The 17,291-nt window shown below is 41.6% G+C and overlaps 1 protein-coding gene across 1 annotated transcript in view; it reads left to right on the top strand.

The window, feature by feature from the left end:
- The window catches only part of LOC146857615 (bombesin receptor subtype-3-like), a 59,357-nt gene extending 44,282 nt beyond the window's left edge, over window positions 1-15,075 (top strand). The window contains exon 2 of the mRNA XM_085647061.1: window positions 15,009-15,075. Within this exon, the coding sequence (XP_085503187.1) occupies window positions 15,009-15,075 (67 nt within the window). The remainder of the gene's footprint in view (window positions 1-15,008) is intronic.
- Window positions 15,076-17,291: the final 2,216 nt, after the last annotated feature.

Genomic DNA, 17,291 nt, shown 5'->3' with positions numbered 1-17,291 from the left:
CGCAGTCCAGATCACATTCCTCGGCTGTTTCATTGGACGTCATGACTGGTAAGGGTACCATTATGGTTCATAGTTTGCCACAAAGTTGTTGTAGTACCCAGTGAGTCCTAGAAAAGCTTGTACTTAGGTTTGTGTTATTGGGACTTTCTACTCTAACAAAGACCAAATCTTTGCGTCCAGCAGGCACATCTTCCCATTGCACCCCGGATGACCAAAGTAGACCAAAGAGGACTGCTCCCCTTCGCCCTCTGTATCCAGACCAACAGATGCCTCAGATAGTCCTTCCATGATTTGCTGATCACAGAAATAATTTCCAGGTAGGCCACACGGTACTCCTTGAGCCCTTATAGAACATTGCTCCCCAAGCAGTAACGCGATCTTCAACAGTCATGAATGAACTGACATTATTGGATATTTGTAACACTGATGTTTTTAATAACAGGAAGTATTATTAAGTAATGATAAAACACCACAACAAGATGGCGTCCACATGCTCTTAGGATTGACCTTATCCCTCTGGAGCTGCCTGTAGGTTGAATCCCTCCCTGTACTTTCAAAAAGGTATAGGTAGAGTTTAATTTCCTGTGAGGCCTAATCTGGTCAGCAATTCAAATGTGGTTTTGTGTATAAATCTTAAAAAATAAAAAGTTCCCTTTTTCCAGTGGTCAAATAAAACACCCTAGTTCTGTAAGAAACACAAGCAAACCAGATATGATAAATAAGTGATATAAATTCAAGCCAAAACCATTAGTGAAGAGACAATAACTTAGTTTCCAGGTTGCTGAAATTGTAAAGAAATGTAGTTTGATGCACAGTTAAGAAGAAATATTATTAAAAAAAATAGTAAATGACATAAATGTGAAAAGAAATTCTTGTGATAAAAATATTTTTATTAAAAACTAATTTAATTGATTCACAAAATTCACTTAGATTGATTCACAAGACCTTATCAATTAAATGAATCTTCACAATATTTTATACATATATGTTTAAAACAATATACTTCCAAACACATTAAAAACAACGTATTGTTAAAAGAACTGTTGACATGGCGTTTAGGTGATAACAAATATTTTGTCACCTTCTTCTGGACAAGCAATGAATATTTTATCTAATGGGGTATTTCTGTGACTTCTCCAGATTGTTTAATCTTATGCCAGGAGAGGTGGATCTCAAACATGTGGTAACTTAAATCACTATTCTCAAGGTGCAAGTTTAGATTCTATACGGTCTATATATTCCTTTGGAGACTCGTACAATCAAGATGGAAGTTTCCTTTTAAATATTTCACAGTCACTTGGCTTTAAATGGGATGACAGAAATCAATTATTATCGATTTACGATTATCTGGAAACTGAATCTATTGATGGCCTTATCAACTTAAGTGTTACCTAACGGGCCATATATTCCTGTATGGGAAACCACATGCATATAGTCACGGTCCACGTGTGATGAGACAAAATCAAGTTGTTTGATGAACTCGTATTAAGATGGAGTGACGTCCAAGTGTATAAACTATCCATTTCAGGCCTGTAAAGTTGATTAAACAAAATATGTGGACAAGGTGTTGTGGAAATCGGAAATAATTTCTATTAGCATGAGCTGAAGCCATCTTGTTTGCAGCATCCATTTTGTTTGCCTGGTGATTCTGCCGTCTTCACTGTTGCCTGCTTTTCTATTCTACTTGAGTCATCAGCTTTAGTTAACTCCTTCTGTACTGAGCCGGAGCAATGTATGAGCTCAGAAAGGCCTGTAGCTGCTAGAATGCACCTGTTTGAGAATAGAACTGTCCACCATGTCTTACTGATGTAAGCAGTTTTGTCACCCTTCCCACTTTGCTGACTAAGTGGTGTCTATCTGCCCATGTTAGACGATAGCTATCCCTGTGTATGCTTGTACCTTCTATTTGAGTCTACATGCTTACTCTGCAACAAACTGTGTATAAAAGGCCCATGGTTTCTGTATTCCATGTACTTCCTCCTGCAGCACTTGAGGGTGTTGTATTGACGTAGTCCCACTCATGAGTGATTAATAAACTTGTTATTTGAATTCCAGCTTAAGTGCCAATCTCTATTTTGTTGGTTTAAGGACCCGTGGACAGAGAAGGGTGAACCCTGCACCGGTGTGCCCCTACAAAGACACATTTCCACAGTTTGGCGCCCGACTCGTGGGGCTCATCGGAGACGTGGCCGCCCGAAGGAGTGGTCTTGACGGAGGAAAGGAATCTTACTGAGGAGATGTCCTGCACGAGGAGACCCTTGCTTTTGTAGACCGAAGTGACTTTTCCGGTTTTCCCGATTTGACCCTCCAGGTGGTGCCCGGTCCCGACTGAGATCTCCTTTGGCGCAAGTTTTGCAGTGACCATTAGGTCGACCAAGAGATTGGCAGTTGGAGGTTTGAGACTGTTGTTTGGTAAGGTCGCTGAAGCGGCACTCTTGATTTTGGATTTGCTTGGCCAAGATTCTGGTTTTGTTTGTCTGTTTATCTCTTGCAAAAAATAAAGGCAGGTAATGTGGAGATTTTCTCTACTTTGATATATCTGGGATAATTAATATTTAAAAAAATGTTGGTAGCATGCCTGCTCCTGGCACACTCTGTAGGTTGTGTTGCTGTCTTGGTGGTACCAAAATGGATTTAGAAAGAAGACAGCCGGCTCCCCCAGAGGGGACACAAAATAGGCATATGTACATTAAATACGGTAGTTCTTCCATAATGTATAGTACTTTGTGGAACAAATATACGAAAAAGGATCCTGATCTACGATGGCCAGTGAATGGGTCATTTGATTTTAAAAAGATTCAGTATGTAGAGCAGTGTTTGTTTAAGCATAAGAGTTAACAAGATATGTTGGTTTGTGTACGAATGTGGGAGAAAGAAGTGCAAGAGAGAGTGAGGAAATAAGAAGCTATAGCAGAAAAGAACAGCATAAAAAGATATATGAAATGAAATGAAAATTGATTTTTGGTTGATCTGCTATATCAAAAAGCATTGGAATTAAAAAATAAAGAGATGAAGGCAATAAAAGAAAAAGTGGAAAAGGAGCGTCGTTTAGAGGTAACTGGCCAGTACCCTATTAGGTGCCCTATTTATTCCATACTTAATAAACCTCAGGATGACTCAATTTTGTTAGATCGACCTCCGCCCCCGTATAAATTTCCCTCTGCCCCTGATAATCTTTCTGAAGAAGAACATCTTTCTTCAGATGATAAAGACTTAGATAAGCAAGATGGTCGGCAGACTCTCTCTAATTTGACTGTTGATGAAAAAGGCACTAGCAGATCCACTGTTCGCAAAGAAGCTCATGGGACTACTTCTGCCCCAGGCCTTGTAGCAATGGTTCAGCAGTGGAAGGATTTAGAGCAGCTATAGTTTGCAGAGAAGTTTACCTGGGAAGTAATACTTGGTTTTAGAAATGTTTCTAAAAACTTAAAGCCCACTGATATCAATTCCGATTATAAACAATTAAATGATGGAACTTTTCTTTTTTCAAATATACCTGATTTAATTAGGCAAGTAGTTAAATTAAGACATGAGATACTACGTTTAAAAGCGGAGCAAAAATCAGCTGGTAAAGTTAAAACTGCACAAACAGTTCAGAACCCAGTGCAGAACGAAGAAGTTTTGGGGACAGACAATGGCCCTAGTGACACTGTGGTTACTGTAAAACCGATGCTTGTATGTTCCCCCAAAGGGAGCGGGAAAGAATGACGATAAAGATTCAGATGATGCCAAGGGATATTTTGTCTATAATTGGGTCTACACTCCTTGGAGTAGAGCAGATGTTATGGCTCTTAAAGCTGCTTTGCCCGATCCGCGTAAAAATGCGGCCGCTTTTTATGAAGAAGTGGAAGGAGCTATTAGCTCCTGTACTATGACTCTGCCAGATATTGACATGTTTTTTGGACTTATTTTGCCCCCTGATATGTGGAGATCAATTCAGAAGGTAGATGATAATGTAGCCTATGGTGATACTTGGGTGCATTTAGAATAAATAGATGGGGCTAGAGAGCTTGCACAGAAACCACGACAGGAGATATTAGATCTTCCCAAAGCTATTGTGACTAAATTGAAAACTCTTATACCCCATAAGAAAATAGATTGGACTACATTAGTGTCTTGTAAACAGAAAGCGGATGAGTCAGTTTCTGATTTCTTTACGCGATTTGAAGAGACAGTCCATGATTTTAGTGGGCAGTCATTGACAGATGACACGGGTAAGCATCTGTTTGTCGCCAACATGTTGCCAGAAATAGCTAGTCGCCTTAAGGCCAGCAGAGTTCATGGACTACCCAGTCTCCCTTTAAAAACGAAAGTTATGTTGGCTCAAGTCTATGGTCCACCATTTAGAGTAGGTGGACGAGGTGGAAGTGCGATGTATCGCCCTAGTGTACCCCCTTTGCCTCGAGCAACTTCTGATCGGTGTGCATATTGTAAAGAGATTGGACATTGGCGTTCTGAGTGCCCCCTTTTGTGAGGTCAACAGTATCAACGGGGTCGAGGAAGCATGAGAGGACACCCATGGAATTCAGGAAATAGGGGAGGAATAGGAACTCATCCCAGGTTTGAGGCAGTTGAACATGGGCCAAATTGTTCTAATACTTTTGATAGACAAAATCAATATCAAATGTCAGATTATTTGGCTGATGGTCTTAGGGATTCTGATTATGCATAGGAATGCCTAGGATGGGAGTAAGGAACCAGTTGAGGTCCCAGTAGATCAGAAAGGTCCTTATGTTGATGCAAATGTTTTGGGCTCTACTGATCGGTTTCTGGTTGATACAGGAGCTACTCATAGTGCTCTGTCTAAAAAATTGGTTCCTAGGGCTCCCCTGTCTGGCACAATGATAACATCGATAGGATTCAATGGGACAACTACATCTAGCCCACTGTCACAGCCACTTGCATTTAGTCTTGATAAATTCACTGCAGCATGTCCATTCCTGCTTCCCCTAACACGCCGGATAACATTGTGGGTATCGATATGCTTAAACATTTTTGTGCTACAATACGTTGCGCTCCAGAGGGTGTGCGTGTTATCTTAAATGATAACTATCCAATGGTTGAGAGGTCTTGTCTCATTAAAGAGGATGTTGCTCTGGCATCGCTACCTAGTACCTTGTGGGCTACATCAGATACCGATGTGGGACAAATGGTTATCCCACCAGCACATATTCAAGTGAAGGAAGGTGCTTCGTTGCCTTGACTGCCCCAATATAAAATATCTCGGGGAGGCGTAGAAGCATTAATACACATTGTTCAGGATTTGATCAGAGTGGGGGCTGTGGAAGAAGCCCCTAACAATACCTGTAATAGTCCTATTCTTCCTATTTTGAAAAAAGACACTGACATTAAAATTTACAGATTCATTATTGATTTACGAGATGTCAACAAAATAGTGGTGCCCCAATACCCGGTAGTCTCTGACATCACAACACTTCTTACTATGGTTCCTCCTACTGCCACTACATTTAGTGTGATCGATTTGAAGAATGCATTTTTCTTGATACCTATTCACCCTGACAGCCGTTATTTATTCGGCTTCAATTTGAATAATCAATCATTCAGATTTTGTAGAGCTCCACAGGGGTATCCAGAGATTCCTAGCATTTATAGCCAGGCATTGAAAAGGCAGCTTGACTGTTTCCCTGTACCAAAAGGGGTGGCTCTTGTTCAATATGTCAATAACATCTTGTTGGCTGCTGATACCCCTAAACTGTGTGAAGAAGGAACACTGTTATTGCTATCATTCCTTGCCTCTCATCATCACAAAGTCTCTCAGAAGAAATTGCAATATTGTAGACAGCAGGTTACCTACTTAGGTCACCTCCTGTCTAAGGAGGGACGTGCACTCACACCAGACCGCATTAAAGCTATTTTAGACACGCCTGTACCCCATACTCAGAAGGATGTTCGTGCACTGACTGGCCTTACTTCTTTCTGTAGGGACTGGATCCCTAGCTTTTCTCACATTGTTAAACCCTTGTTGGCCCTTTTGACTAAAGACACTCCGATGTCCCTCCCATGGACTGCTGAATACCAGAATGCTTTTCAACAGTTACGTCAAGCTCTTTGGTCTGCACCAGTATTAGGAACTCCAGACTGCACTAAGGCCTTCACACTCTATGTACACAAGAGGGACGGTTACGCTCTCCCAGTTTTAACACAGACACACGGTGCTAAGCAGCGCCCTTGTGCATATTTCTCAGCTGTCCTTGATCCAGTCGCTCGTGCGTTGCCCAGGTGTTTTCGAGCGGTGGCGGCGACGGCTGTGTCCATACGTCAAAGTGAGGGAATAGTCTTGTCACATAGATTGCTTGTGCTAGTACCCCATTCAGTTGATGCTCTTTTAAATCAAACGAAAACACAACATTTGACTAGTGCCCGCTTGACAGGATATGAATTGACACTTTTGGCCCCTCATATCACATTGAAAAGATGTTCCAATCTGAATCCGCCTACGTTATTGCCATTTCCAGCCACTCAGTCCCAGTCACAAGAGTTACATGACTGTATATCCCTTACTGAAGAACAAACAAAGGGTCGTGTTGACCTACAAGATACGCCCCTTTCTAGTGTTGATGGGGAACTCTGGGTTGATGGGTCCTGCTTGAAGTTGCCTGATGGTACGACATCTGCTGCTTATGCAATTACAACACTTCAGACAGTTGAGATAGCTCGCATTCTACAGAAGTCAGCTCAAGCAGCCGAGTTGATAGCACTGACAAGCAGCCGCGGCCCGTGGAGGGAGTTCCGTGGGGCGGTAAGGCGGGGCGGGGGAGGGGCAGGGTGGGGGGTTCTAAAAACCGGAATATGGATAATTGCAGGTAAGTAATCAATTAAATAAATAAAACGAATTTCGTAGCGTGCGCTGCATCGCATTTTGCGATGCAGCGCGCGCTACGAAAACCGGAATATGGATAATTGCAGGTAAGTAAACAATTAAATAAATAAAACGAATTTCGTAGCGTGCGCTGCATCGCATTTTGCGATGCAGCGCGCGCTACGAAATTCGTTTTATTTATTTAATTGTTTACTTACCTGCTATTATCCATATTCCGGTTTTTAGAAAATAGGTGGAGGCATACGCCACAAAAGATAATACAGCTCTTACTACAGCAAAGGTGCTCTTAAAGGAGTTCTTTCCCCGATTCGGCATTTGTCGAGTTTTGTGGAATGACAACCGACCCCATTTCATTGGGCAAGTTGTTGATTACCTCATGAAAGGATTGGGAACTAAGCAGAAAATCCATGCTGCTTTTCACCCACAATCAGCAGGGCTAGTGGAATGATACAATTCTACCCTCAAACTAAAATTGGCCAATATACAAGCTTACACATCTTTGAAATGGCCTGATGCACTGCCATTAGCATTGCTATCTATTAGATTGATACCACATACACGATCTGGCCTCACACCGTATGAGGTGGTTTTTGGAAGGCCAATGAATATATGGGGAATTCCTAAGCCACGCCCTATACATGATGTACCTTATGTATTGATGAATGACTATTTGTCTCAGTTGACTGAGTTTGTCTTCTATTTATCAATAGGTTCAGGAGACTCTTCCAGACAGGTTGCAGGGTGAGGGCCATGATCTACGGCCTGGTGACTTCGTTCTGACGAAGTCCTTTCAGTGGACCCGCTCCTTAGAGCCTTGTTGGTGTGGCCCTGAGCAGGTGCTCTTGGCTACCAGGACTGCGGTTCGAGTGACCAACCGGAAGAACTGGATTCATGTGACACATTGTCGGAAAGTGTTGCAGGACCTAGTAAGCCCAGCTGCGCTGGCAGATCACCGCGACATCTTGGTCACAGAGAAAGGACAAGCCACGTCACCTGAAGGACCTGAGGAAGACTTCCCGGACAACACGATCCCTGGTACATCTCGATATCAGCTGCGACCCCAGAAGAAAGACACTTCGCTGTTGAAAAAGAATGTTTGAGCCACTGTCCTGGGTAGTGAAAGACAGAGGTACAAAGGGGGGTACTCTTTTAGTGGCTACTCGTCTCAACCTCAGCGATGAAACCAACGTCTGCCCAGGACCTAAGGGCACCATCTGTTCCATTGCTCAACGGCAAGATGAACATGTCTGCGGAGAAGAAGTCAATTGCTGCAAGAATCTGTGATCGAAAGAGTATGTTAATTATTGGACTTACTTCAATTATTGTTCTGATTGCTACAATAACATGGGTTGTAGAGGGAGTAGCTCCTGCTCGAAATTTACTGACTGCTACTACTCCTGTCCCCATTGAGCACCATTATTTCACTCTTCCTTATCATGAGCGGAAGCACAGAATGTACTATCTCAACAATACGTTCATTCAAATGTTGCATCACACCCACAATGCTACGAACATTACCAACTGTTGGGTGTGTGGAATGATGCCAGCTCATCAGAAAAAGGGAGGAACGCCTTTTATTCCTTTGCTGTTTTCACATAATGGCTCCTTCAGAGCCTGGTTTGCACTATTGTGAGCTTCTCATACTGGTAATATTACCAACTTTGATGTAGGAAGACTTAACGCTCAGTTAAATAGAGTCTTTTACCCCGATGAGGGAGGAGATCCACAAGCTAAAGGAACTGTATAGGAAATGGAGGAGTATCGTCGAGGAAATTCCTTCACACACTATGTTTTCCGCAACACTCGAACTATCAAGGGTAATGGACCTCCTGTTGTAGCTGTTACTAGAGCTTGAGCAGACCTTTGTGTGAGTAGTATTGGCAATATCCCTGTGTGAAAAAGTGACTCTACCTTAGTGCTGAACATTACTGGAATGAACAATAGCAGTTTTATGTCCTCACATAACACCTATTTCATTTGCGGAAATAAAGGTTATTACCATCTACCTATTGGTTGGTCTGGTAGCTGCTATGTGTCCTTTTTGCTACCACCAGTGTTCTTGGCACCTGCATCTTACCATAAAGACTATAAACTGTTTAATGACATTTCCAAAAATAAATTCAAGAGGACAATAAATAACGATGAGGTGGATTAAACAGATACTGCACTGCAGCAGTATATTGACTTTAATTTGGGACTGTTCTTCTTTGTTGGTGCGGCCTTAAACAGCAGAAAGATAAGGCGCTTAACACGTGTTGTAGAGGCTGTAACCAATCAGACAGCCATGGCACTTGGAAATATCACGGAAGAACTACAAATTACAAGAATTGTGGCGCTCCAAAACAGGAGGGTCCTCAATGTCATCCTGGCCGACCATGGTGGATCATGCCGCATCATTAGGAGCAGCTGTTCTGTGTACATCCCTGACCATGCCCCTTTAGTTTTTGAAACAATTTCTAAACTGCACAAAATAGCCACTGAAATCCATCAGGATTCAGGGAGATGGACTTTGACTGAATGGCTATGGACTATGTTTACTGTATGGGGCTGGAAAATATTGTCAGCCCTATGTATATTTTTTTCTATCGTTTTTACTTGTTGCCTATGTATTCAGTGCGGCCCAATGCTCTATTCCCTTTGTATCTCTACCTGTATCTCATGTATACTGACTAAACAAAATGTCAAGAATGTAAATGCCCACCTAGAAATGTATCAGGAAATTAATGAATTTATAAGAATAGATGTGCAGGTTAACGTTCATGCTCCTTTCAAATCGTAGAGATGAGATGTCTTCAGCTAATGCAAAAAGGGCCATCTGTGGAAATCGAAAATAATTGCTGTTAGCATGAGTTGAAGCCATCTTGTTTGCAGCATCCATTTTGTTAGCCTTATGATTCTGCCGTCTTCACTGTTGCCTGCTTTTCTATTCTACTTGAATCATCAGCTTTAGTTAACTCCTTCTGTACTGAGCCGGAGCAATGTATGAGCTCAGAAAGGCCTGTAGCTGCTAGAAGGCACCTGTTTGAGAATATAACTGTCCACCATGTCTTACTGATGTAAGCAGTTTTGTCTCCCCTCCCCCTTTGCTGACTAAGTGGTGTCCATCTGCCCATGTTAGTCAATAGCTATTCCTGTGTATGCTTGTACCTGCTATTTGAGTCTACATGCTTACTCTGCATCAAACTGTGTTTAAAAGGCCCATGGTTTCTGTATTCCATGTACTACCTACTGCAGCACTTGAGGGTGTTGTATTGACCCACTCATGAGTAATTAATAAACTTGTTATTTGAATTCCAGCTTCAGTGCCAATCTCTATTTTGTTGGTTTAAGGACCCGTGGACAGAGAAGGGTGAGCACCGGTGTGCCCCTAAAAAGGCACATTTCCACAGTGTGACAAGCACGAGTGACAGACAAAAGGTATAGAAGTCAACAGAGGAGAATATTCGGTATGCCTTTCTGTTAGCACAAGACAAAGAGGACATACATTCATAAAGGCAAACATTGATATATGTTTATATGCCAATATTGATCAATGCATGCCGATCTCAACAAATAATACTGTGAGCCTCAGAGGAGAGTTAGATCCTAACACACTGGACAACAAGTACATGTCATGAAATAAAGTACATAACCTTATATTATGAAAGGCATGTGTATTACTGAACGTGCTTTGTCTTGGTTTTAGTCCTTTATCTGTAACCGCACAGAGTCTATATTTCTCCCTCCTTTCACATCTGCAGCTAAGCCTTTAAACTTCTGCGTTCCTCAGGGTTCAGCTCTCAGCCCTACCCTTTTCAATACATACATGTCACCCCTGGCCAACATCGTGAGTCTTTCAGAATTCGAGTCGTCTCATACGCTGAGGGTACTCAGCTGTTCCTGGCCTTTCACGAAAATGCTCCTTCAACATTGATTTCTTTTAAAACATCTCAGATCTGTACTAAACTGCATGAATACAAACTTTTGGAAATTGAACTAAGACAAGACCGAAGTTATATTCTTTGGTTCTAAAACTATACCCAGCTTCAACCTTTGGTGGCCTTCTGAGATGGCCAATCCTCCCTGCCCTTCGCCTGTGGCCAGAAACATGGAGGTTAAATTCGATGCGGGCTTACATTTGAACCTCAGATAAAATATCTGTTTAGTTCTTGCTTCCTGACTTTTAGATTCCTGAGACGTGTGATGCATTTTGTTTCCTTGGATCAGCATAGAAACTGCACTATTCTAATAGACTATATCTTGGACTCCCTTCCTTTCTCATACATAGTCTATAGATTATCCAAAAAGCTACTGCCCGTCTGATCCTAAAACTTCCCCTCTGGTGTTCTATCTCTAATCACTTGCATCAGCTTCACTGGCTGCCGACTGGCAAAAGGATTCAGTTTAAGGCCCTCACTTTTGCTTTTAAGATTTTTAACTTCAGAGGCCCTCTATACCTTAGAATATCTTAGGCGCCAGTTTACACTTTTATCTCAGGTGTGATCCCTTCGCTCTAATCATTTTAAGCTTTTCCAATCCCCTTGTATTGTCAAATCCAGAAAGGGTGGTCATTCGTTTTTTTATCTGACAGCCAGACATTGGAATGCCCTACATGTGGCCTTGAGAAGTTGCCCATCTGAAATGGTCTTCAGGAAAAGTATCGAAACACTTCTCTTCGACTTTGGCATAAACTCCCCCTAAGCTGGTTTTTGCCCTTGAATTCAGTGGACACTCTCATGTTAGCTTCGGGAAACCTTTTTAGGTAGCTGTGCGCTCTAAAAATCTATTGGATTGTATTATGTTGAAGGACAATTGGAATAACGAATGTATGAATTTTTTAGGGTTTCTATTTTCAGGTTTAAATTAAAAAATGATAAGCAGGCATTTTTTAGGGTTCTGCCCTACATAAGTTCCATTTTTGTATAAATATGTACAGTAGCTCAGTAGTGGTACATTTATGATATAGAGTCTTGTTATAATATAATTTTAGAAGCAATTAGTAAAATATGGGTAACCCTGTATGTTTGATTCCACAAAAACCTTTTCGCATCTCATCTTAAAATTCATAGGTGTAGAACTTATGAAGTTTGACAGTATGTGTTCAACTGAACATTTCAATGTAATATTTGTGGGCATGGACTGAAAAAAATTTAACAAATAAAGAAAAACAATTGGGACAAATAATATGAAATTTCAAAGTAATACTTACAGATAGATGATACCAAAGTGACAGTAAGTGTGATGTCAAACCATATGATACCCTTGTTGATGGTGGAGTATAGTTTTGAAGGAGCATTTGTCAGCTAAAATTGCATGACCTTAAAATGGCACAAGCCCTCTGGCATCTCGAATCCTGCTTTCTCCATGGCACTAGGCTCCAGTGCAATCTGCCAGTACCCACTTGTCAGATTAAAGGTACTGAAGAAGCGGGCTGCACACAGCCAGCCTGCCCACCCGCTCATTCATCAGCTTGGGGTATCTGGTGTACGTCAGCCTTTAAGTACCTTATATTTAGTGTTTATTTTTTTAACATTTCCATCTGTATTTATCCATATTTCTTTTATGTTTTGCATATAAATGAAGTTGAAAAACTGTACAGTTCCATATTTATTTAACTGATAGACGCGTACTCATTCTTTGATGTCTGTCGTGTTTTAGCTATTTATGCTGTCAAAGTTTACATAACAAAACATCCATTGGTAAAAACTAGCATTATGTCAAAAATCTGCAAATTCAACCTGCACTCCCATTTACTCAATCATTTTCAAAACAATTATTACATTATTCAAATGTGTGCTGCTTTGTGACAGGACCTGCTCGTGTCAATGTGATTAGTAAACTCATAGGTGTACATACCACTCATTGACCTCTAGGGTTCCAACAATGATACACAAATATACTCAAAGTGAATAACACAGATCTTAGCCAAATTAATTACAATTAGACAATCGAAAATGGTTATTGATTCTCTTTGATGAATCACTATTTATATGATATATTAACAATGTTATGTATCAAACAATGTTACACCACACTGCTATGTTAATAATGTCCATATTTTAGTTGTATAAAAAGCTTCATATCCTCGTTTCTGTTGTTTCCCTAATACTATCATTATGCCATAAATGTATTTTGAAATATGCCCTTACTTAAAGAAATTTCATCCTGTTTTTTAATTTCCCATGCTATCCATCTGTTCAGCTGCTGGCCTATAATTCATGAAAGACAGCACGGAGAGTCACTTAACAGAAGCACAATTTTCTGTATTTATCCACTTTTAAAAATAAATGCAGACAGAAAACAAATTGATTTCGGTCTATTTATCTGTAAAAAAACGTAAAAACATAAAACAGGGAACCTTACTCCTAGTCCAAGCCGAGGTGTAGGTTCACTGACCCTTGTTTTAACACCAACATCATTGAGCTGGTCCAGGGACTGTGGGAATTCTCCATCAGTCTCTGGTCTAACATCTTGAAAGCCACTGCGGTGATACACTCCTTGACTTGGATGACACTCTATAAAAATTCCTCTTCGCAGGCAAACTATTCCCTGTGTCTCTATTGTGCCTTCAGTTGGAACCAACCCCGAGGTCAACATGAGAGATGGAAAAACCAACCCAGAACCTTTTCCAGCTGCTTAGGAGTCAGATTAGGTGCATGTGCTACCAAAGCCATCTTTCACGTCACTGTGCAACAGGCCAGGGAGAGGTGTAAGGAGTTATTCACTGTCTTCCTCAGCCTACTGAAAATTACACCGCGGTCGTTACACCGTGATACATTGCAATTATTAGAACGCAAGTCGTTACAACAACTTGCGCTAGAGGCGCTGGACTTAGGAATAGTATGATTTACTATTCCAACTCCAGGCTACATAACAGTAGGGAAGGTGTTGGAATAGTAAATCATACTATTCCTTAGTGTATAGCGCCATCCAGAACAAGCCGTTATAACGACTTGCGTTGTAATGACCGCGATGTAAATAAATGTATCGCTGTGTAACAACAGCATTGTAAAGGTCGCTCACCCAGCATACTTTGCCATTGCAAGAATGTTCACTGAAAGTCCCTCCAGAGGTGAGTCTTCAGCTACTTTACATCGAACAACCTTCATGATTACCGTATGACACAGGTTTCTGGCAGGTAGTTCATCTTAGAAACCTTCTGCACTTCTTTGCATGTCCCAGATCACTTATCCTATAAAGCTCTACGGCAAACGGTCTTTAGCACTAACATCTCCTATCTTTCGTGTTACACAGTCCCCATTGCTCTGTGGTGGTGCCATAACTTTCAGCGGTGGTCTGTGCAGGTAAGCGCAGTGGGGTGGGGGTGGGGCAGTCGGGGGGAAGTCGGCAGACGATAAATAGGGGAAATTAAATAAATAATACATATTCCGTTGTCTTTCAACATAACCCTCTGCTCTACCACGCCTACCTGCCTGGACCGCTGATGATTTCTTTATTAGCTCTTAGCTAGCCTGAAGGTGTTTCTTTGCATGATTCATTTACTCGGCCCTCTATTTCCTGGGACTAGTCTCATATTCCAGCACATTCTATGTAGAGACTCAGAAGTCTCTTCCCATCCCTCTCTGAGAAGGGTAAGTGGGTCACACATAGATGACCAAAGCAGTATTTCAAGGAACTTAATTGCCTTCCCTTCTGTGAGATTTATCTGAAGGCTAATAAGAGACATTGTAGGAGAAGACCCCACTTCCTCCCATGGTTATCTGGCACAGCTCCTATCTTTTTAGCTTTTTAGTGTCTTGTCAAAGCATTCACCAACCCATTTCTTTATGAATGATAGTACTGTGGAGAAGTGACATATCACACAAGCTTGCTCCCACAAATACGAGGTGAGTTGAAACTGGTACCTCCTTCTGTTGGAAGGAAGAATAAACGCTCTGACGAAACTGTAACGCACTGTGAAGCAAATGCCCTGAAATAATCAATAGAAAAACAAAACAAGTAAACATGTAGTCATTCACTGTATGAAACAGAGGCAGTTAATTCCAATACGTGTCTGCATGAAGCATTACCAGATATGGCAACACATTGTACAATTATGGGTTCCGTAAAGGTTGAGCATAGTTTTTTATAAAGTAACTAATATTATAAAGGTGTATTAAATTAATGTAAATTCAGGGTTGCCACAGATATTAGCTGCTGCCCTGATATTCTCTTTCTAACTCCATAGAGCTGCTCTTGCTACCTCTAGTCTCAATGATCCAGCTTTCATGAAGGCAGAGGCAGAAACTGAATGATAATGGAGCTGTACAAGCTCTTTTTAATTTCTGTTGTTTCCATTCCCTGCCCTTCCTCTAGCCCCTGAGTATCAGTTAGAAGGGTGTTGAAGGGCTTAGGGTGGGATTAGAGATGAGTTCATCTGGTGGTGCTATCTCTTAGTTTATCTGCATAATAGAAGCGGCCATTGCTGGGTCGGAGATATTTTTGTCCTCAAGAATAACCCTGGGCGTAGTTTGCGTAGTAGCGCTACGCCACGCGAAGTGCACCTCGCACTACGCAAGCTACGCGGGCTGCGTAGTGCGGTAGGGAAAATGCTGTTTGCACTGATTGCATAGTGCTGGATGCTTGTCCTCACTGTGCAATCATTGCAAACGGCATCTTGCACAGTGCAAGCGGTCGTTTTCTGCCGCTCTAGTAGATTTGTACTCGAGCTGCAGTTTTCACAACGCGGACTGGTAGTTTCTCATCGCGAGTGGTCGCAAGCATACGCGACCACTCGCAATGAGAAACCTGACCTCCCCGCGTTGAGAATCTCGCCGGGAGGTTTATTTTCCACGATCGTGATCGACAACGTGATGTTGCTGATCGCGAACGAGGAAAAAGTCTCTCCGGGATGTCAGTTTGCTCGCTCACGGTCGCCAACTTGACGTTAAGGACCGCGAGCAAGCAAAAACTGCCCGCTACCCTACGCGTTTTTGCACTGTGCTATGTGCAATTTGCGTAGCGCGTAGTTGCGCAAACTACACACACTACGCGAGCGTAGCGTAGACCTACGCCCAGGGTTACTGAAGAATAGATGAGGCAATGTGTAACTAAAGACAAGATTCAAAGCAGAATTTCAAAATACAGCCAATAATAAAGATTGACTCAAACAGGGAGTTTGCGATCAGTAAATCGGAAAACCATGAAGGTTTATTAAAATTTGAAAGTGCAATACTGAAGGCAAAACTATAGTTGGGTTCCAAAAATGAGACGTAAGACAAAGAAATCAATTGCCATAGAGACTCTTTAGCATTTAATATAGATGGAGTAATGAGCAAAATATGAAAAATATTCTATGCCCAAAATGACCAGCAAATTGATAGGGAAATGGACAGCATCCTCAGTAGAGACTCAAAAAGATCTGACTCACCCCCAAATTGAAGGCCTTTTATAGTAATTCTGACCATTGAAAACAATGGATATTGCACGGTCAGCATGGGGTGAGCAAATGTGGCAATATGACAACAAATCAAAATTTAGCGTTGTAAAACATCATATAATCCCACCATCCTAGCACTATCCCTGAAAATTAATAATAATTATGTCCTTTCTGACCTAATGTCACCTAATGTCATCAGAGGAACAATTATGGTTACATAAACACTAAAAATACTCATCAGTGAATGAACTACAGTGTGTGAGCAGGATGAGCTTTGAAGATGATCTAAAGTCTTCTTACGGAGTTCCTCGACAACAACATGTCAATACAAAACAAACAGTGAACATTTTGTTTCATGCAATGTCAATCAAAAATATAAACACATGATGATTATTATGAAACAGCAGCCATGCTCATATGAGAAGGAGTTAAGGCCTAGTTGAGGCCTGTTTTTGCAGAGGTCGGGAAAATATAGTTCTGTACATCGCAGCATTATCGTTTCAATTGCAATAGCTTCAGATTAATATATACGTATGCCTCTAATCAGAATGTAACTCCCATGCTTCCAATACCACTGCGACGTTCATGGTGCAGAGGCTCTTGGAGTCACACTAGGTGTAGTGGACATCTGACCTCACCCCTGCATAAGATGAGGCTGCAGGGGGCGCTTGGACATTTGGCCGACAGGCAGCCACTTTAGCTCTTCGTTACACACTGGCAGACCATCCCGGCTGCGACTGACCCTGGGCAGTCCAGCTTTTTGGCCAGTGTGGATGGCTATCCATGAGGTGAGGTGTAATAAAGACATATACATCATTATATACAAATACCACGAAGGCAGATAAACACCTTGATGACTGAAATTAATCTGAGGTCCGAGTGTTGGTATCCCATAATATCTATTGATCTCCATCAACTTGGATCAAGAGACTTCGTCTATCTTTGATTCTTTAAACTTGAACTTCCGTCCAAGCCTGAGCGAGCAAAAGGTCTCGTATTAAACTCCCTCCTTACTAGTAAGCAATATGCGGTAAGTGCATGGCTGAGTGACCCAAACATGTCATGAAGCTGTGACTTCAATAATTTGAGTAG

The sequence above is a fragment of the Triturus cristatus genome, chromosome 3_2, assembly GCF_964204655.1.
Source record: "Triturus cristatus chromosome 3_2, aTriCri1.1, whole genome shotgun sequence".
Classification (NCBI taxonomy): domain Eukaryota; kingdom Metazoa; phylum Chordata; class Amphibia; order Caudata; family Salamandridae; genus Triturus; species Triturus cristatus.
This window is presented reverse-complemented; position numbering and strand designations above follow the sequence as displayed.